This window comes from Narcine bancroftii, chromosome 4 (genome assembly GCF_036971445.1).
Source record: "Narcine bancroftii isolate sNarBan1 chromosome 4, sNarBan1.hap1, whole genome shotgun sequence".
Lineage (NCBI taxonomy): Eukaryota > Metazoa > Chordata > Chondrichthyes > Torpediniformes > Narcinidae > Narcine > Narcine bancroftii.
Window position 1 is genome coordinate 127,249,738 of NC_091472.1, and position 23,051 is coordinate 127,272,788.

Here is a 23,051-nt window from a genome sequence, read left to right on the forward strand (position 1 = left end):
TTAACAATTAAAAAATAAGTTTAGGATACAAATTAATAACCTTTTTTGTTATTATCAAGTACGGGTTTATTTAAGAGATAAACTGGGTCCAACAATGCTATTATCGAAATGTGGTGACATAGAATTGTTAATATATAGTAGATTCATAGCTGAATTAAATTTCTTGATGCAGAAGGGGACTTTTAAACAGGGGATGCATCAGTCTAGATAACATTGGGAGACAGATTTAAATACTAACATCGATTAAATAAATTGGTCAGATTTGTGCTGAGATAGTATGAGATACACTATAAATGTTAGATATAGGTTAGTTCAATATAATTTGTTTTACATCAATTATACCTTAGTTAAATAAGTTGGTCAGATTTATCTGATCAGTGTTTTCGATGTGGTCAGGAGGTAGGCACATTTTTATATTCTACTTAGTCTTGCCTCAAAGTGAAAGACCTTTTTGGTCAAACTTGGCAATTCATTTAGGACAGTTTATGGGAATTAAATTTCCACAAAACCCCATGTTATTTTTATTAGGTAATACTGAAGGGATAAGACTGAAATTGAAATTATATAAATATCAAAATAAGTTTTAAAGATTGCCTTAGCAGAAGCAAGAAAATGTATAGTAGTAACATGGAAATTGGACTTCCACCTAGGTACAGAGTGTTGGAACGCAGAGAACCATAGCTGCGTTTCTTTGGAGAAGATCACTTATAATCTGAGAAATAAGTATGATGTATTTTTGAAAATTTGGCACCCATATTTACAAATTGAGAGAATTAATTTATAGACCTTTTCCTTAAGCCTCAAACCACTAAATTCCTTGGATGTATTTAAAGATAAATGACTAATGCCGTGAGGTGAGGGGGACCCTCCAGCAACCAGGTTTTATTCTCATTTTCTTACCTCTCTTTCTATGTCTTTTTTTGCTTTCATTTAATTTCTTTCCATTTCTTGCAGTTTGTTTGGAGGGGGGAGGAGGTTGGGGTTTATATAATCATGTAATGGATTTGATATTAACATTTGATCATTACACTTTATATTTGGTTGTGATTACATGTATGGAAAACTTTTAAATAAAATTTTCAAAAAGAAAAGAAATTACAAAAGGGGATCACATTGCAAATATTTCTTCAATATCCAACTCAGTATGGTGTAAATCCCAGTATTTTAGTTTGTGCTCTATGTAAACCAGAAAATCCACTTTAGTGGGTGAAATGGGTTTCACAACAAATAAGTTTTGGCAATACAGATCAAGTGAGAAAAATTAACAGAGTCAGAGTGGGTGACTAGAAGCTTGGATGGATTAAAGAGGGGCTTTAAGGAGAGCAAAATAGAGAGGAAGTAAAACATATCACTGGAACACCAGGGACAGAGGCATTAAAAAAAAAGAGCAAACCTCCCAGGAAATGCACTTCTTCCACCACCACAAGACAAATCCACTACAGTTATTGCCCAGGGTGCTCCCACAGCACTTGCCTAACCTGCAAGTTTTACCATCACGAATGATAAAGACAGCAAGCTCCTAGGAATACTACCTCTTGCAAGTACCCTTCCAACTCCTGCACTGTTTGTTCATCAATGAGTTTATTTCCTAGAACTCCTCTAAACCACCTTGTGGGAAAACCTTTGATAGTGAGCTGACAGCTGTTCAACAGTCACAGTTGGCATAGTAGTTATCACAACACCTTTACAGCGCCAGCGATCGGAACTGGGGTTCGAATCCCATGCAGTCTGCAAGGAGTTTGAACGTTCTCCCCATGCCTGCATGGGTTTTCCCCAGGGGGTCCAGATTCTTCCCACCATTCAAAACGTATTAGGGGTGTAGGTTAATTGGGTGTAAACTGGGCAGCACAGACTCGTGGGCTAAAATGGCCTGTTACCGTGTTGTACCCAAATTTAAATTTTAAAAAGACAGCTCACCTTCTCATAGGCAATGAAGGGTTGGGCAGTAAATACTGGTCTTCCAAATGACACCTACAACCCCTTATGAAAGAGGTCAAGTGTGCTCTTTACTAACAAGCAGTTCCACCACGGTGAACCTCAAATCACAAACTAAAACTTAGAATAGTTAGGAAAAAAACAAAACCAGAAAATTGACAGCTGGTGAAGGGGAAAAACTCGGGATTTCCCAAAGTTGACATTGTTGACTTTTCGTCACAAAATGAAACATTTTACAAATTTCCCTCAAAAGATATCTAAATGAGCTGCTACTGAAGCCTAAAATTTTTTTTAAGGTGTCCAAAATAAACAAAAAATATTTGGAGTAAAATACACTTGCAAGAAAATGCACACAAAGTATAGTCACTTGCCAGGTAACTGTGTGATTCAGTGCAATATTTAATTACGCATGCTCCTTGAAGATCCACTAACACTGACCACTTCACGAGGCCCCTACTTCACTTGCTTAACATCCAAAACATTTTATAATGAAGTTTTACATTACCTTAAACTTTGGATGTATAAACACTTTCGACTGGACGATACTGTCAAACAGTAGGTAGATAAATAACTGGAGCAATGTTTAGCCTCGTGTCAACAAAGCTTCTTTAACTTGGCAAAACTTTTGATGCAAATGACAATAAGCCACACAATAAAAGGGCAGATGACCAAAGCTGAAGAGCTAACTTCAAGGAGCTTTTTAAAAAGAGGAACAACAGCGGGACTTAAAGAATCCGGAGCTTAGCGCCTTGGATGCTACTTATGCAGAGAGAGCAATTAAAATGGGAAGTGAGCAGAGACCAGAAACAAAGATGAACAGCTAGAAGGCAAGGACAGATAAAAGCCCACATAAACATGGATGATAAAGTAAAAAAAAAAATCCCTTAATCCAATTGCAGGAGTTAAAGGCAAATCGATCTGTGCAAGTCCAGCTTAGAAGCAAGGTTTAAGGAAGGATAGTTCCCAGATGGAGTCAGTGGATCAGGAGCATGGTTTATGATAGGAAGCCAAGATTTCAAAGATCTGAATTACAGGTAAGATGTACGGAAGGTGTATGGACCCTTGGTTTTCAAGAGATATTGGGATCGTTAAGAAGAAGAACGGGACACACAAAATCAGTGAACCGGTGCGGACTCGAAAGGCCAACATGGCCTGTTTCCGCTCCGTAAATGGTTATATGATGGCTTAAGCCTTCTCAATCCTTAGTGTTTTTTTGTAATTCTTTATTTATCGCACTATGAACCATATCAACCAAAATATTTACAGATGCATCTCTTTAAATATACACAGTGACATTTTCTCTTTTTCCCCCATCCCTCCCTCTCCCCCTTCCCACCCCCTCCATAAACAGTAAATATTGAATCTATAAAATACAATAAAACAACATCTTTATACAAAAGGAAAACAAACAAAAAAGACCTGCCATCTACTTGTACACATTAAATCTGATCGTGTTTATCTCATCATTTTAGTTGGTGGAGGTCCGAGGCTGGCTCTTTCTGTTATGTTCCATGTATGGTTCCCAGATTTTTTCAAACAATGTAACTTTGTCTTTTAAACTATAAGTGATTTTTTTTCCATTGGAATACACTTATTCATTTCCATGTACCATTGCTGTGCTCAGACTCTCATCCATTTTCCAAGTTGACATTATACATTTTTTGCTACTGCTAAAGCTATCATAATGAATCTTTTTTGTGCTTTATCCAATTTGAGACCTAATTCTTTACTTCTTATGTTATTTAAAAGAAAAATTTCTGGATTTTTGGGTATGTTGTTTTTTTTGTGATTTTATTTAATATCTGGTTTAGTTCTTCTCAAAATGTATTCACTTATGAACATGCCCAAATTGCATGTATTGTTCCCATTTCATTTTTACATCGAAAACACCTATCCGATCCCATTCTTTTAATTTTTAAGGAGTGATATATACCCTGTGTAACCAATTACATTGTAACATACGTAAACTTGCACTTATTATATTCTTCATAGTTCCAGAACATAACTTTTCCCATGTTTTGTTCTTTATATTTAAGTCCTTTTCCCACTTTTGTTTGGGTTTCTACTTTATTTCATCATTTTCCTTGCCTTGTAGCTTAATGTACATATTTGTTATAAATCTTTTAATTATCATTGTGTCTGTAATCACATATTCAAAGCTGCTTCCTTCTGGTAATCTCAATCTGTTTCCCAGTTTGTCCTTTAAATAAGCTTTCAGTTGATGGTATGCCAACACTGTACTGTGAGTTATTCCATACTTGTCCTTCAACTGTTCATAAATTTTTTTCCCAAAAAACAATTTTCTATTCTCTTGATTCCTTTTCTCTCCCATTCTCTAAAGGAAAGGTTGTCTATTGTAAAAGGGATTAGTGGATTTTGCGTCAATAGCATTTTTGGTATTTGGTCATTTAATTTTTTTCTTTTCTACATGCATCTTCTTCCATATATTAAGTAAATGATTTAATACTAGTGAACTGTTATATTGCACCAGCTTTTCATCCCATTTATAAAGTATATGTTCCAGTACCTTCTCTCCTATTTTATCTAGTTCTTAGTCCAATCTAGCTTTTCTCTCGTCTGGTAAAAATCTGATAAGTACCTTAATTGTGCAGCTCTGTAATAATTTCTGAAGTTTGGTAACTGCAAACCACCTTGACTATACCTCTCTGTTAATTTATCTAGCACTACCCTCAATTTCCCCCCTTTCCACAGGAACTTCCTTATTATTCTCCTTAGTTCAGCAAAAAAATTCTCCATTAAGAGAATTGGCAGCATTTGAAATAAGTATTGTATCCATGGGAACACGTTCATTTTAATGCAGTTCACCCTCCCTATCAATGTTAGCGGTAATTCCTTCCAATGTTTTAAGTCTTTCTGTAATTTCCTTATTAATGGCTGATAATTTAACTTGTACAAGTGGTTTAAGTTATTGTCTCTCCTGATACCTAGGTATCGGATTGCTTGTGTTTGCCATTTAAATGGAGATTTTAAAATTTTTTTTAAGTTCTGTATAATCCGCATTACTCATTGGCATCACTTCGCTTTTATTTGTGTTGACCTTCTACCCCGATATTTCTTATGCAATTCTTTTATTGATTACTCTGGTTCTGTTAGGTATACTATGATGTCGTCTGCAAATAAGATGATTTTATTCTCTTTCTCCTTTATTTTTAATCCCATTTATTTTATTTTCCTTTTTTATCAGCTCTGCCAATGGTTCTATTGTTAAGGGGAACAATGAGGGGGAGAATGGACATCCCTGTCTAGTTGATCTGCTTAGCTTGAACTGGTTCGATACATTTCCTTTGCCAACGGTCCATTATATAATGCTCTAAACCAGTTAATATATTTTTCTGGCAGATTGAATTTCTGTAACACTTTAAATAAGTAGTTCCATTCTTCCCTGTCAAACGCTTTTTCTGTGTCTAAAGCAACTGCCATTGTTGGTTTTTTTATTCCCATGTGCTGCGTGAATTAAATTAATAAGTTTACAGACATTATCTGTTCGCCTTTTCTTAATAAATCCAGTTTGATCTTGTTTTACTATTTTTGGTACACAGCCGCTAATAATTTTGCTATTATCTTATAATCTGAATTAAGTAAGGATATTGGTCTAAATGATGCTGGTGTTAATGGATCCTTCCTCATCTTGGGTATTACTGTAATTATTACTGTCTTGCATGATTCTGGTAAGTTTTGTGTTTCTTCTACCTGATTCATTACTTCCAGGAGAGGAGGAATTAATAACTCTTTAAATGTTTTATAAAATTCTATTGGAAAACCATTCCCTCCTGGTGTTTTATTATTCGGCAGCTTTTTTAATATATTCTGTATTTCCTCTATTTCAAATGGTTTTTATCAGTTTGCCTTGATCCTCTATTTGCAATTTTGGCAGTTCAGTTTTAGCTAAAATCTCTTCAATTTTATAATTTTTCCCCTCATTCTCTGTTTGGTATAATTGTTCATAAAATTCCTTAAAGTTTTCATTTATCTCTGTTGGGTTATATGTGATTTGTTTGTCCTTTTTCCTTGACGCCAGTACAGTTCTTTTAGCTTGCTCTGTTTTAAGTTGCCAGGCCAATATTTTATGTGCTTTTTCTCCCAATTTGAAATATTTTTGCTTTGTTTTCATTATGTTCTTCTCCACCTTGTACGTTTGTAATAACTCACATTTTATTTTTTTGTCTGCCAATTCTCTTTTTCTTTATATCATCCCTTTTCACTAGTTCCTTTTCTGTACTTGCTATCTCCCTTTCCAGCTGCTCTATTTCCCGATTGTATTCCTTTTTCATCTTAGTTACATAACTTATTATCTGCCCTCTAATGAAGGCTTTCATTGCATCCCATAGCATAAATTTATCTTTAACAGATTCTGTGTTTATTTCAAAATATATTTTAATTTGGTGTTCAATAAACTCTCTAATTTCCTGCCTTTTAAGTAGCATGGGGTTTAACCTCTGTCTATATGTTCTTGGTGGGATGTCCTCCAGTTCTATTGCTGATAGCAGGGGTGAATGATCTGAAAGTAGTCTAGCTTTATACTCAGTTTTCCTGACTCTCCCTTGAATATGGGCCGACAACAAAAACATATCAATCCTTGAGTATGTTTTATACCTACTCGAGTAATATGAATATGAATATTCCTTCTCTCTTGGGTGCTGTCTCCTCCATAAGTTTCATTTCCTGCATTGATTTAACCATAAATTTGGTTACTTTATTCTTTTTGCTTGTATTTTTTCCGGTTTTATCCAACACTGTATCCAAATTAAGGTTAAAATCCCCTCCTATCAATATATTTCCTTGCTTATCTGCAATCTTCAAAAAAATATCTTGCATAAACTTTTGATCCTCATCATTAGGTGCATATATATTGAGAAAATTCCAAAATTCTGAGTATATCTGACATTTCATCATTACATACCTCCACGCTGGATCTGTTATTTCCTCCTCTATCTTGATTGGTACATTTTTGTTAACTAATATGGCTATACCTCTAGCTTTTGAGTTATATGATGTTGCCGCTATGTATCCTACCCAATCTCTCTTCAATTTGTTATGTTCCACTTCGGTTAGATGTGTTTCCTGCACAAATGGTATATCTATTTTTTCCTTTTTCAGTAAATTTAGTAGCCTCTTCCTTTTAATTTGGTTATGTAGTCCATTAATGTTTATGGTCATATAGTTCAACGTGGCCATCTTATATCTTTATTTTCACTTCTTTTCTGCCTCCGCCACCTCCATGCCCTTTTTTCCATTACTGTTCTTTAAATTTTCCTTTTTAATCTCAATATATGACAATGCACTTAAGACATGAAATACCCCAACAATCCCCACAAGCAATAACCCTTTAACCCCAAATGAACCCCCCCCCCTTGGGTTGCCCCTTGATGGGCAACCACAACTCTCCCTTCCATTCGGTTTGCAAGTGTCAACCGATTTCGCAGTGACTGTTATCCTCCCCCCCCAGAGAACACTATTTTCGTATACATATAACAAAGCTCTCTCTCTCTTTTTCCCCCTTCTTCCCCTTCTCTTTTCCATCTTTAAATCTTTATATATACACATTATCTTTACTTTATATTTTTACATATTTTTGTATATTTTCTTGCCGGTCATCTTTCTTGTCACTCTTCCTCCTCTCTTCTCCTGTCCTACAAATGTTCAGCAAATTCTTGGGCTTTCTTCGGGTCCAAGAACAGTCTATTCAGTTCCCCAGGAATAAATATTTTGAGTACTGCTGGGTGTCTTAATATAAAGTTGTAGCCTTTCTTCCATAAGATTGTTTTTGCCACGTTGAATTACTTCCTCTTCTTTAAAAGTTCAAAGCTTATGTCCGGGTAAAAAAATATTTTTTTTGTCCCTTATATTCCAACAGCTTATTGTCTTCTCTAACTTTCTTTCTTGCCTGCTCCAGTATGTTCTCTCTTGTCGTATATCTTCAAAGTTTTACCAATATGGATCTCGGTTTTTGATGTGGTGGTGGTTTCGGTACTAGTGCTTGATGCATCCTTTCAATTTCTATTTCTTCATGTAAATCTGTCAGTTCCAGCAACTTTGGGATCCATCCTTTTATAAATTCCTTCACATCTGACCCTTCTTTGCCTTCTTTCAGGCCCACTATTTTTATGTTGTTTTGCCCACTGTAGTTTTCCAATACGTCAATATTTTTGTGTCTCCTTAACTTTTTTTTTTTTTTTTTCGCTCTCTTCCAACTTCCCTCTTAAATCATTTACATCCATTTCTACAGCAGTTTCTCATTCCTCCACATTTTCTACTCTTTTCCCTATTTCATTCATGACCAACTCTAAGCTTTGCATTCTGTCTTCAGCTCTTTTCATTTTTCTTTTGAATAAACTAAATTCTAATGATAGCCATTCATTTAATGACCTCATTTGTTCTTCAAAAAAGACTATCTAAATTTTGTCCTTCTATTTTACCTTCTTTCCTTTGAAGTTCTTGGTCTTCTTCCTCCTCTTCTTCTGTGTCTGTATCTATGTCTATGTCTTCTTCTCTTTGTATCTGTGTATCTTCAACCTTTTCTGATGAACTGTTTCTGTATTCTTGCTGGGTTTCCCGCTGCGGGTTCGACCCGCTGCTGAGCCTCCTGCTGCAGGTCATCCCCTTGCCGGTCGCCCTGTTGCTGTTCACCCTCTTCCACTCCTTCATTCTCTTTCTCACCACTCTTCTTCTTTCCTTCGTACTTCCCCCAGCCAAATGCTCTGATGCTGGGCGTCTCTCAGCTGGCCGCTCCGCACCTGACCGCTCCTCAGCTGAGTCCTCCTCCAGCTGGCATTAACCTTTTCTTTTACTTGTGCAGTTGCGCTAGCGGGATTTCTCGCACATGTGCAGTTGCGCACCTTAGCTTGCCTTTGGGATCCATTTTTGAAGTGTGACGGTTGGGAGGACACCGCTCCTCCAGGGACTCACCAACGTCGGAGATCAGCCACTCCTCTCCATGGTGGCTCCCTGCTCTGATGTGCAGGCAAGGCCTTCTTTCTTCGCCGGTGATTTTCCTTCGCCGGTGATTTTCCTTTGCCGGTGATTTTCCTTCTTCCCTTTTCTCTGTTATTCTTACTTTCTCTCTTTTGGGTGCCATCTTCTGTCTCTTCTCTGTAACTTTATCTTTCTCTTCCTGTATTTTATGTTTAATGAGCTCTGTTTTTTCAAACTTTTTTTTCCTTTTCTCTGGAGAGGGCTGGTTCTACTCAATTAGCCACTACTCCATCACGTGACTCCTCCAGCCTTCTCAATCCTTAGTTGAAGGTAACTTCTGCTTACCCAGTCTTAGATGTCAGACAATAGTTTGACAGAGAGAGTCAGTGGAGGTCCAAGAGAGGCGAGAACCCCTGTGGAGTTGGGTGGTCCCAACATCTGCATGAAAACTAATGATCCAAGGCACACCATTTAAATGTTAAATTGGAGGAAAAACACAAGGTAGATTTACATTGATGGTGTACTGATAGACCAAGAGGCACATTGTTGATTTTAGGATGAGGAGGCAGAAGATCCATACATCCGTTCCCATTGATTGGAGTGAGGTAGATAGTGTTAGGACTTTCAAGTTCCTGAGAAGACTTCTCCCGGGGCAAGCACATCGAGGCAACAGTAAAAAGGAATACCAATAGCTCTGCTTTCTAAGGTATCTGAGGAAATACCCTAACATCTACGAGTGTACTGTGAAAAGTACACTGGCTACATTACAGCCCAATTTGGAAATTTGAATGCCCAGAAACACAGAGACTCCAGAAAGTAACAAACATACCTGATCCATCACAGGCCCCAACTTCCCATCTATTGATTACATCTATGAGAGGCGATGCCGTCAGCATCATAAAGGACCTCATTATCCTGGTCACAACTGCTTCTCACTACTACATTCAGACAGAAAGTAAAGAAGCCTGAAGACCAGCACCTCTTATTTCGAGAGCTGTTTCCAACAGCCATGAGGTTTTTGAACTTCCCCTTGTTACACTAATTATGGACTGTTCAGACACCACATAAGGATTATCTGCACTACTGCAAAGTCAATATTTTTGGACCAGGACAAGAGTGAATTTTTTTTTGCATTTATAATCTTTTCTAATAAGTTAAATTAAGCATACTGTTGTAGTTTTTTTTAAAAAAAGGTTGTTTTGTAGGTTTTGCTAAATATTCATTCAGCTGCAGCAAGTGTAAAAGTTTTAGTGCATATGTATATTGTATAAAGTATATGACAATAGAATCATTATATAGAATTATACCTTTTGATCTTCCAGAAGTAACAGCTAAAATTGAGCCATGAGACAGTCTCCATTGACAGCCATCAGTTGGCTCAAGGGTTCCGGTCGTTCTACATGGGCAGCATGGCAGGCACAATGCTATTACAGCACCAGATACACTGGTTTAAATCTGACACTGTCTGTAAGGAGTTTGCATGTTCTCCCCAGGTGGCCCATTTCCTTCCACCTTCCAAAACATATGGGGCCGGCAGGTTAATTGGTGGCCAAGGCTTCAGAACGACTAGCCCTGCAGCCCGTGCCGGCCGTCCATCCGCTGCAGCCCACATCGGCCATTCCAACCACTAATGCTCACGCCCGCCGCCCCACAGTGTGGGGACTGATATCAGGCTGTTGGGAGAGAGTGGGGCAGCGGGATGAGTGTGGGGACGTCCCTGCGCTGACAGCCCACACTGGCTGCCCCTGCCCTGATGCCCCGCGCCAGGGAGGGGGGGAAGGGGCAGCTGGGAGAGGAGCTTGCTTTCAGGTGGCTACATTCATATGGCTGGGGAGGCAACTGTGCTGCGGTGATTATCCCTCTCGGAGGAGGCTTACAAAGTTCACCTCGCAGGCACCTCCTGTGCATTCACATGGCCTCCCGACAGCTGCATATTGCCAAAATATGTGGCTTTACAAGCGGAGCAATTGGCCACCTGAAAGTCCCTACTGTTGTCCAGGCTTAATTCTACCACTGGACCATGACAAAGTTATTCTGAGACCAGTAACAATGGGTGTATTCTGCAATGCTTAGCAAAGAGGCTGGACTTGTGTTACTTTTCCAAAAAATAACCCCAAAAGCTTCCAACTCAATGGAACGCAGAGTCAGGTGATCAGCAATGAATTTTGAATCCACTGAAGGCCATTTTCAGGGTGGGGTGCAGAGCTCACTGGCAGTTTAGTCCTCGTACCTCTAGGTTTATTTGCAATGCAGATTTAAAGACACCCTTCTGCCTGCTGTACAGCAATGAGGTCTGGTAAAATCCCAGTCCACATGGTAAACACAAGTGCACAGAACAATACACATTAAATAAAACCCCAAAACTTGCACTATTCAAGACAGTGCAAACTGATTACAAATAGCATCTTCTCCTGGAATCAAACCTACCCTTTATCCAGCTGTTCATTCTGTTTCTGCTGTTTACGATTCCATTCCCTCCAGCATTTCGAGCAGTAGCCCTGCCAGGCTGGGTTGCCATAGTAACCACAGCCATCTTTACACAGTAGCTCAGTCTGATCAACATGGATTCCTTGGGCCCCGAATTTTACACTCATCCTGAGAGAGGAATACAAGTGGAAGTCATTCTACAAATTGACTGCACAGGTGGAAGGAATTCACAACATCACACTAATACAGCCAGTCTATAACCATGTATTTACTGCAAGCCCAATTTCTTTGAAAGTAATGAAAATTTCTTTCTCACTCACCCTCAGATAATGAATTTCAAATCCTCATTCAAAATAAAAACATTTCTCCAGTCCCACCTCCAATCACCACAAATCTCTTAACACAGTAAAAGAAAATAAATCCTTCCCATTCAGCCTGCTTAGGCCTCATAACTTTATGCACATCAACTAAATTCCCCCAACCATCTTTTTAGTTCCAAAATAAAACCATCACTAGTCACTCATGACAGGCTCTCTCTCAAAAAAAATGCCTACACCCATTCTGGCGCTACCACATTCTTCCCATATGAATACTCTGGCCTAGCATTTTAATCACATCTTTCCTGCACTTGCAATGGAAAAGCTCCGGCAATAAACTCCAAGACATTTCAAAACCGGCAGGGCAAAAAGCTGTTGGGTTACAGTTTAAAAAAAAAGGAACAGGAATGGGACGTTTGGCCTTTCAAGTCAGTTCCACTAGTTACTAAAATTATGGCTGATTATCTACCTCATTGCTGTTTGCCAACAATATCTCCATATCCCTTAAACCCTCTGATATCGATAAATCTATTTTGACACAGACTCCACGGAGAATGCCCCTCCACAGCCCTAGAGCAGTGAACACTAAAATCCCGAGGAAAGAAATTTCTCATTTCTGATGCAAATATTCATCTCCTGGTTTTGAGAATGTGACCCCTACCTTACATTCAAGATCATTTGGCCAGCAGAAACATCGGCCCTGTATCTATCCTTTTGGGTAGGACCCCCTTTCCCAATTTAATGGAATTCAGTCCAGAACCAAAGTTGTTGTGGGACCTGATGCTCAGATGATTGTTGGGGCATTACTACCAATAGGTAGCATTTAAACAGAATTTCAAATGGCCTTTTTTGAACCCAGCAAATGTAATTTCAAGTTTATTTCCCAGAATAGGATACCTTTTCAAATAACAAACCTCAAGGGACTTCGTTGCCCTGTTGCTTCATCTGCGGGGAAACGGGCAGGATGAAGGTTCCAGCCCAAGAAAGTTGAGCAGCCAACTAGCCCCAGGAATGGGTCGAATCAGTCTTGTGATGCCAACCCCGGGATGGTCCCCGCCGTTCCAACCTCGATGAGCAACCCAGCGTTGAGGACGGGTCCCCTCCGCCCCCGCCCGGCCCGGGTCCCCTCCGCCCCCGCCCGGCCCGGGTCCCCTCCGCCCCCGCCCGGCCCGGGTCCCCTCCGCCCCCGCCCGGCCCGGGTCCCCCGCCCCCGCCCGGCCCGGGTCCCCTCCGCCCCCGCCCGGCCCGGGTCCCCTCCGCCCCCGCCCGGCCCGGGTCCCCTCCGCCCCCGCCCGGCCCGGGTCCCCTCCGCCCCCGCCCGGCCCGGGTCCCCTCCGCCCCCGCCCGGCCCGGGTCCCCTCCGCCCCCGCCCGGCCCGGGTCCCCTCCGCCCCCGCCCGGCCCGGGTCCCCTCCGCCCCCGCCCGGCCCGGGTCCCCTCCGCCCCCGCCCGGCCCGGGTCCCCTCGACTCTCCACCGCGTTCTCCCTGCTGGCAGTCAGCCCCACCGTACCTTGTGACCGGCCCGGCTACCTGCTCTCAGGGGTCCCACCTGGAGCCGCGGTCCGTCCTCCCGAGCCTCGCCAACACGGTGCAGGCTTCAAAACAAAACTTCGAGACACCGAGTTCTTCCGACTTCGAGCCGGAAACCTGTTGAAAGATGGTCCTTGAAGCTGCAGCAGAGAGTCCCAGTCCCAGACTCGCTCAAACAGGAAATTGCCCAATGCACATTAATCAGTAACAGTGTCTGTCAGAAATAAAACTTCTCACACATGAGTCTCTTTAAAACTGATGACACGACAAGCTTTATTTACAAGTCTGCAGAGTTGGACTCAACTGGCTTCTCACCAGTTAAGCCCCGATACATACAGTGCATTGATTTTTATACCCTTATTGTTTGCCCTTCCCCTTCTTATTAATACTGTTTTAATTGGTTAGTATTACAAAAGCATTCTAAGTATAACTGCATTTTTAATTATCACGTTCGTTACGTACGCTGCGAACTCTACATACACTAAATTCTGTTTCTCACCCTTCTTATCAATCTTTTCTCTCCTGCATGTCTCTCACTATGACCATGAAAAGATATGTTTTAAAAAAAACATATCCAGCTGAACCTTTTGTCCTTGGCTGCTAGTAAGCTCCCTGTCCGTTCTGGCTTCCCTTTTTATGATTAATCATCACATTTTAACTTAAGCCATTTTAACCTAAATTCTCTATATATAACAGTGTCGGCGCTCAGGGGAGCAGTGAGGCCACTCCTGGAACACACCTCAGGACTTTCTGCTTGATTCGAGACCGGTCTCATGTTGGATACTGTTTACTCTAACATAAACATAACGTAACAATTACAGCACGGAAACAGGCCATTAGGCCCTTCTAGTCCGCACCGAACCAAACACCCCTCTCTAGTCCCACCTCCCTCCATCTTCTTCTCATCCATATACCTGCCCAACCTTTTCTTAAATAATACAATTGACTCCGCCGCCACTATTTCTCCCGGAAGATCATTCCACACGGCTACCACTCTCTAAGTAAAGAAGTTCCCCCTCATGTTACCTCTAAACCTCTGCCCCTTAATTCTTAACTCATGTCCTCTTGTTTTAATCTTTCCTCCTCTTAACGGAAATAGTCTATCAACATCCATTCTGTCTATCCCTTTCATAATCTTAAATACTTCTATCAAATCCCCTCTCAACCTTCTACGCTCCAAAGAATAAAGACCCAATCTGTCCAATCTCTCCCCATACTCCAGATGCTTAAACCCAGGCAACATTCTGGTAAACCTTCTCTGCACTCTCTCCACTCTGTTTATATCCTTCCCATAATTAGGCGACCAGAACTGCACACAGAACTCCAAATTAGGACGCACCAACGTCTTATACAAGTGCCTGTCCCCAACATTTCGTAAAAAATCTAAAGAGCAGATTTTTAACAAGTGTTTTAATATGCAGAAATCGTCTGATGTGACCCAAAGGGAGAGGGTCTCTCCCTGAATAGGACCCCCACCCACCATGACAGCCTCCCAGTTAGAGGGCAACTGTGGAACAAGATTTAAGGGGGCGGGGGTGGGGGGGGAATCACACAAGAAAAGGTGTCTAACAAACAACGAGATTCTGGAAGAACTCGGGGGATCAGGCAGCACCCACGGGTAGAAATGGTCAGTCAACATTCTGGGTCAGGACCCTCTTGAGAGAGTTTAAAGGAGCTCAGTCATTCAGAGACAGCAGGGTCGTGCTACAGTCTGCCGACTGTTAGCTGAGGACTCCAACGTAATTTATATGAACCTTCCTATTATAATAACCAGTTTCCCAAAAAGTCAACTTTTCCATCACGGGATCTTTACTTGCCTTTAATAAATTAGATTTTTTTAAAAACCAAAAAATACTTTATTCACAATAAATTATTTACAAACAAGAAAACCGTTCAAGTCTTTTTACACTCAAGACGTCAGGCTTATCGATACATTCTCATAAATGTACATTGTTACATTTGTCCTCACAATACCCCATTACCACCACTGTGGCACCTTGTCATTCACCCCACCCTCCCCTCCGTCTCAGCCTGGATCACAGAATTTACTTTGCTGCCATGTAAACTATCAAGAATGCAAGTAACACGTGACTACAGATCAGCAGTCTCCCTCAGACTTACTGAAAGCAAAAACAACTAAAGGTCACTTATTCAATCTTCTGTCTAAATTACTATTCTAGGCAATGAGATAGCATATTTCAATGTTCCCCTTCACCTCCCCACACATTTCTCAGCTTTGCCAAAAGCTCCAGCATTAATATGAATTCAAAAAGATTCCCTCTCCCTCACAACAAATTAATGAGCAGATTCAAACCAGCTGCAGCGAGAGGGTAATCGGGGGAAAGGGTTCTCTGAATTTAAAGAGACAGACACCAAGCCACAGCAAAACAAAATCCAAGTTACTTGCTATTATAGAAAAAAATAGAATTGTATTTATTTGCCATATTTCTTGCCTTTTTCAGGATGTCTCCAAGCAAGAATTCACTGTCACCAGACAGTTCTACAACAGTGATTAGACTTCCACTCTCCCAATCATGAGAAAGGAAACACAGGCATCCTTCTAATAACTACTGCTGGCAAAGTGCTGATGGCTGATCTAATGAAGCGCTGATGGCTGAGCCCCCACGTCGTCATTTCCCTTCAGAAAAATGTATTGGGAGACATTTACAGGCAGTATAGTCTATCGTGGCACGGATGTTGCACCGAAGGCAGCGAGATGGCGCTAGAGGTCGAACATATAATGTTTCCATATTGGAAACATAGAGGCCACTTTGCACATCAAGACGATCCTGGTTCTCAAAGCAATCTAAACAATGCCCTTTGCTCACTTTTTCCCTGTAACCCATACTTTCCCACATATCATCAATATCCCCATTTGATTCTCCTCTCACCTACTTATACCAGGGGAAATTCCCTGTAGCCCGTTGACCTACTGGGACATGGAAGGAAACTGGAGCATCTGGTCACAGAAAGTACTCAACATCAGGATCAAATTTAGGATGCTGGAACTGAGGTAAACTTCCTAACTCCTTAGAATCTCCCTGCACATCCCTGTTTCTTTATCTATGTTGTTGGTATTATTATGGACCACAACCTCTGGACTTTTCTTCCAGAATTTCCTGCTTCCTCTCGATCCTATTGCCAGGAATGGGGTGGGTGGTGGGGGGGGGGGGAAGGATTATAGGTTGCAGGACTTGGCCTGTTAGAAACTTCAATTGTGATATAATTATTTAAATTTATGCAAAGCTCATTCATAAAAAGATTTAATGATATATACTCAACCTTCTGCTGAGGTCTCTTAATCACTCTTTGTCACTAGTGCCTAGTGCTTTAGAACAATTGGTAAAAGGTGAATTAGCTCTCTGTGTGACATCATAACTACAACTAATGAATTCTGCACTGCGATTCGACACTGTAATAAAAGCAGAATGGAACTTGAGGGGAGAATTCTACAATAACCCAATGATCTTAGTTACAAAGAGTATGAGAGAGAGAACGAAGGAAACAGAACATTACAGCTCAGTACAGGCTCTTTGGCCTTCAATATTGTGCCGACCTATATATTCCTAACAAAAAAAGTATTAAACCCTTCCTACCCCATAGCCCTCTATTTTTCTTTCATCCATGTGCCTGTCCAGGAGTCTCTTAAATGCCCCTTATGTTTCAGCCTCCATCACCACCCCAGGCAAGGCATTCCAGGTACCCACATTCTTTGTGTAAAAAAACACCCCTGATGTAAGAAACTTACCCCTTAAACCTTCTCCATTCACTTGGTAGAAATGTCCCCTGGTGTTTGCTCTTCCTGCCCTGGGAGAAAAGTGCTGGCTGCCCACCTTGTCTATGCCTCTCAGAATCTTATCTCCTCTGCACCCTCTCCATAGCTTCCACATCATACCTATAATGAGGTGACCAAAAGTGAACACAGTACTCTAAGTGTGATCTCATCAGAGATTTGTAGAGTTTCAACATAATCTTTTGACTCAAACTCAGTCCCCCATTAACAAAGCTCAACATCCCATAGGCTTTCTTAACTATCCTATCAATCTGCACGGCAACCTTGAGAGATGTATAGATTTGGACCCCAGGATCTCTCTGTTCTTCCACATTGTTAAATATCTGACCATGAACCCTGTATTTGACCTTACAAAATGCATCATTTCACACGTATCCAGATTGAACTCTTTCTGCCCCCACTTTTCTGTCTAACTCTGCATTCTGTCTATATCCTTTTGTGACCTACAACAACCTTCAGCATCATCCACAACTCCTCAAAGCTTCATAGCATCCACAAATTTACTGAACTATCCTCCACCTCTTCATCTAGGTCATTTATAAAAATCACAAAGAGCAAGGGTTCAGGAACAGATCGCTGTGGAACTCCACTAGTCACTGACCTCCAGGCCAGAATATTTTCTATTCACTACTACTCTCTGATTTCTATATGCAAGCCAATTTTTAATCCATACAGCCCAAGTTCAGTAGATTCCATGGCTCATCACTCATGGGGGACCTTTTCAAATGCCTTTCCAAAATCCATGTAGACCATATCTACTGTCCTACCTTCATCAATTTCTTTTGTTACCTCCTCAAAAAGCTCAATTAAGCTCATGAGGCATGACCTTCCCTTCACAAACCCATGCTGACTATCCTTGAGTAGACTGTACTTCTCCAAATGCTCATAGATTCTGTCCTTAAGAATCCTCTCCAATAGTTTTCCCACCATTGACATAAAATTCACTGGTCTATAACTTGCAGGATTCTCCCTATTACCTTTTTTAACAAGGGGACCATATCTGCCATTCTCCAATCCTCCAGCACCTCCCTGGCCAAGGAGGATTCAAAGATCATAGCCATTGCTCCAGCTATCTCTTCACTTCCTTCCCACAGCAAGCTGGGGTATAGGGTGTCTGGCCCCAGGGACCTATCAATCTTCTTATTTTTAAGAAGGTCCAATTCTTCCTCTTCCTTAATCTCAACATTGACCAGCACATAAGCCTGTTCTATTCTGACCTCACCCTGATCAAGGTCCTTTTCTCTTGTGAATAATGAAGCAAAGTATTCATTTAGAATCTCCCCAACCTCCAGGCATGTTGCCTCCTTTATCCTTAAGCAAACCCACTTTCATTTTCATCATCCTCTGTTCTTCACATACACATAGAATGCCTTGGGGTTCTCCTTAATCCTACTGCCAAGGCCTTCTCATGCCCCCTTCAAGCTCTCCTAAATCCTTTCATTTTTTTGTGATAATTTATTTATCATTTTAATATATTTAACAATCAACAATCATACCAAATGTAAAACATCAAGAAAGCCCCTCAACATTGAGGGTCCCTCCACCCCCTCCCCTCGATATGTCCTATTAAACAGAGAAAGAACAAAGAAAAAACAGATCATCCCATTGTCAGTGTGTGCAGTAAAACATATGGAGACACATTATTACCACATTGTTAAAATCTTTACAGAAGTCTGCTGGCTAGCCAGTTGCGATTGTAACTCCATATTGGTGCTGGTGAGGTACCTATATGCTCTAAATAAGGCTGCCAGATTTTTAGAGAAGTGTTATATTCCTTCCTGAGATTGTATGTGACCTATTTAAGTGGGATGCAACTATTCATCTCTGAAGACCACCTATATATGAGTAGATTGAATCAGACTTCCATGTTACTGCTATGAACTTCCTGGCCACACATAAAGCAATTTTGGTGAATTTAATTTGAGAATTAGTTCGTGATCTACTAACCATGGTAAAGTTCCCCAGAAGAAAGCTCTATGTCTACTGGGAAGGTGACTACCATGATCTTGATTAGGGTATTACAGAGGTCATACCAGAAGGACCTCATGTTCATGCAAAGTCAGGTAGAATGTAAAAATGAACCAACCTCTATACCACACCTAAAACACATCTCTGATAATTCAGGTTTATATTCCTAAATCCTTTCCTAAGTTCCTTCCTGGCTACCATATAATTCTCATGAGCCCTTCCTGCTTCCTGCTTTCTAAATCTATTGTATGCTTCCTTCTTAAATAGCTGCCTCACCTTCTTTGTCAACCACTGTTCCCTTTTCCTGCCATCCTTTCCCTGTCCCAGTAGGACAAACATATCCTGAACTCAGCACAAGTGACCCCGAAACTTCCTCTACATTAGTTCTGTGCTTTCTCCCGTAAACATCTGTTTCCAATTGAGTCTCGCTAGTTCCTGTCTCATCTCATGTAATTAACCTTTCCTCAATTAAACACTTTCATATTTTGTCTCCTTTTACCCTTGTCTATAGCTATGCTAAAGCTCAGGGAGTTGTGGTCACTGTCACCGAAATACTCCCCCACCAAGAGGTCCTCCTCCTGGCCAGGTTCATTACCCAGTACTAGATCCAGTGTGGCCTCTCCTCCTGTCAGCTGGTCCACAAACTGTGTGAGGAATCCTTTTTGGACCCACCTACCAAATTCAGCCCCATCTATCCCTCTTGCAGTCAGGAAGTGCCAGTCAATATTATGGGAGTTGAATTCTCCCATAACAACAACCCTGTAATTTCTGTGATATTCCAAAATCATCCTGCTTATCTGTTCCTTGGTGTCCCAAGGGCAACTTGGGGACCCATACACTACTCTCTTCCTATTTTTTAAAAAATGCTTTAAAAAAAATGTTCATTAAAAATTTAACAATTATAACATTTCAATAAAAATATACATAAACTATATGTATATGTATATAAAAAATATATAAAATTTTATATAAAACAAAAAAAATCACACATACAAAAAACCCTAACTCTAGCCACTTCTGTTCCCCCCCCCCCCCCCCCCACTTTATTAAATACCTTTTCGTACACCTTCAGAGCTCACAGTTTAAATTAACCTCACGATTCAGGGAGAGATCACTTTTTAAATTTAGCAACATTATTAGAATTGGGTACCAACATGTTCAAATATGGTCGCCATATTTTATCATACTTGTTCCTTAAATTGTATGTTATCCATTGGAGCGCTTACATCCCTAACGTCGAAGTACTCGAGATGGCAGAGGTCGACAGCATCGAGTCCACGCTGCTGAAGATCCAGCTGCGCTGGATGGGTCACGTCTCCAGAATGGAGGACCATCGCCTTCCCAAGATCGTGTTATATGGCGAGCTCTCCACTGGCCACCGTGACAGAGGTGCACCAAAGAAAAGGTACAAGGACTGCCTAAAGAAATCTCTTGGTGCCTGCCACATTGACCACCGCCAGTGGGCTGATAACGCCTCAAACCGTGCATTTTGGCGCCTCACAGTTTGGTGGGCAGCAACCTCCTTTGAAGAAGACCGCAGAGCCCACCTCACTGACAAAAGGCAAAGGAGGAAAAACCCAACACCCAACCCCAACCAACCAATTTTCCCCTGCAACCGCTGCAATCGTGTCTGCCTGTCCCGCATCGGACTTGTCAGCCACAAACGAGCCTGCAGCTGACGTGGACTTTTTACCCCCTCCATAAATCTTCGTCCGCGAAGCCAAGCCAAAGAAGAAGAAGAAGATGTTATTTTTTCCATTGGTATACAACTATCCATCTCTGCTCTCCAACTCGCCAAGATAACTGGAGAGTCCGATTTCCACGTGATTGTAATGCACTCTTTGGCCACTGCTAGTGTAATTTTAACAAATGAAATTTGAAACTCTGTAATTACAGATTATTACTTATGTCTATAAAATTGCCTAACAAATAAAGTTCTGGATCACCTGGGAAGGTCACCCTTGTAATTATTGTTAATAATTCTGAAATTTCTTGCCAAAAAGATCTAACCTTCACACATGACCAAGTTGAATGAAAGAATGTTCCTTCCTCTATTTCACAACTAAAACACAGTTCTGGCATTTCTGGCTTAGATCTGTGCAACTTCTGTGGAGTGAGATACAGCTGATGTAAAAAAATTATATTGAACCAACTCATATTTTGCATTAATAGTTAAAGTTACACTAACCACACACCATTCAGACCAGGATTGTTCTGGTATTGCAACACCTAAGTCGGACTCCCACCTTTCTCTTGATCTCTGCAGATCAGGTTTAGCACTTTCTAACTGAATAGCAAATTACATTCTGGTAATAAATTTGGGCATGTTACCCATCCAAAGCATTCATCCCATTTCACTAACTCCCAAAGGAGTTAATGCCTGTCCCCATCGTTCCCTTAAGAAAGCTCTCAGTTGAAGAAAACATAAAAAAGTTCCATTAGGTACACCATAGGTCTGTCTCATTTTTTCAAATGACATTAAAACACCATCTTTATAACTGTCCGCTATACACTGTATACCCTTTTGTAACCATATGTTTGAAATTCTGTTACCTATATTCGTAGGATATGGAGCTCTTAGCGAAATGCACACTTTTTTTTCTGACACATTAATTAATTTCTTGCCATATTTTTACCATATGTACCAAGCTAAGATCACTTGTCTTCCTTTTTATTGATTTAATGCTCCATTTATAAATAAAGTCTTTAGCTTTTGGTTCATTCATGGAATGTAGCCCCATATAAACTCAGCTTAGTGAATTCCTTTCAAAAGAAATGCTAAAACTCTTGCTTGTGCAGCCAGATAATATTTTTTAAAGTCTGAAATTCTCAGCCCTCCTAATTTATAATCCCAGGTTAGTTTTTTCAACGCAATTCTTGGCACTTTGTTATTCCATAAGAACTGTCTTACTTGATTGTTTAACAATTTGAAAAAATTCTTCGGTAAAGCTCTAGGTCATAATCAGAACAAGTATTGAAGTCTCGGCATCACTTTCATCTCTACCCAACTCTCTCTTCCTACTAGTGTTATCGGTAAATCCTTCCATTTTTGTAAGTCTTGTTCTATTTTACTAATCAGAGGAACATAATTAAGCTGAAACAAATTTTGTAAATTGTTCTTTGTTACTACTTGCAAATATTTAACCCATCTGTTTTCCATTTAAACCTGCTGCCTCTTTTATATCTTTCATGGTCTTGGTTTGTTAAGGGCATTATTTCACTTTTGTCTATATTAACCTTATAACCAGAAACTCTACCATATTTTCTGAGAGTCTCCTGTAACTTTTCTAAGGACCCTTCTGGATCTGACAAATATAATAATACATCATCCCAAAATAAACTAATTTTATGCTCATCTTGTCCGATCACCAAGTCCTTATTTTCAGGATCTCTTCTAATAACTTCAGCGAGATGTTCAATTGCTATAATAAACAATGCTGGAGACAGAGGACATCATTGCCTACTCGACCTACTCAAAGGGAACACTGTCGACATTTGACTATTCATAATTATCTTTGCCTACGGACTGTGATATACTGCCTTAATCTGATTAATAAATCCCCTTCCTACACCAAATTTCTCCAATGTTTCAAACAAAAACAGCAATTCTAATCAGTCGAATGTCTTTTCTGCATCCAGAGAAATTTATACTTGGATTATACCCCGATTTTGCCATGTGTATTATTTTAAACAGTCTAGCTAGATTATTCGGTAAATGTCTACCCTTTACAAATCCCACCTGGTCCGGATGTATTAACTTTGGTAGATATTTCCCCAATCTATTGACTAACTTTTTGCTACAATTTTATAGTCAGCATTAAGAGAAATTGGCCTATATGACGGCATTTTTGATGGATCTCTATTCTTTTTGGGTAATACCATAATTATCGCCATTGAAAAAGATTCCGGAAGTGTCTGTGTCTCCACTGCTTGATCCAATTCATCAATCAGTAATGGCATTAACATATCTTTAAATTCTTTATAGAACTCAGGTGGAAACCCATACTCTCCCGGAGACTTGTAAACTTGCCAGTGAGGGATGGGAAGGCCCATGGATATTAAGGCTAGTAGTACTGCCTTCCAGACCATGCAGTTCTCCTGCTCCACCTGGCCATTCCTTTTGGAGTTATAGCTGGTGGTCCGGCTAG

The 23,051-nt window shown here is 40.5% G+C and overlaps 1 protein-coding gene across 3 annotated transcripts in view; it reads right to left on the minus strand.

Moving 5' to 3' along the window:
* The window catches only part of LOC138761130 (rab5 GDP/GTP exchange factor-like), a 41,712-nt gene extending 27,893 nt beyond the window's left edge, over positions 1 to 13,819 (minus strand). For 2 of the 3 annotated variants that reach the window (XM_069932786.1, XM_069932787.1), the window contains exons 1-2: positions 13,123 to 13,819; positions 11,296 to 11,463 (exon numbers count right to left, since the gene is read on the minus strand). In XM_069932786.1, the coding sequence (XP_069788887.1) occupies positions 11,296 to 11,462 (167 nt within the window). In that variant the 5' untranslated portion in view covers position 11,463; positions 13,123 to 13,819. Of the gene's footprint in view, positions 1 to 11,295; positions 11,464 to 12,526; positions 12,634 to 13,122 lie in introns of those variants that run through there. The other variant, XM_069932788.1, reaches the window with a different exon arrangement.
* Between the last annotated feature and the right edge of the window lie 9,232 nt (positions 13,820 to 23,051).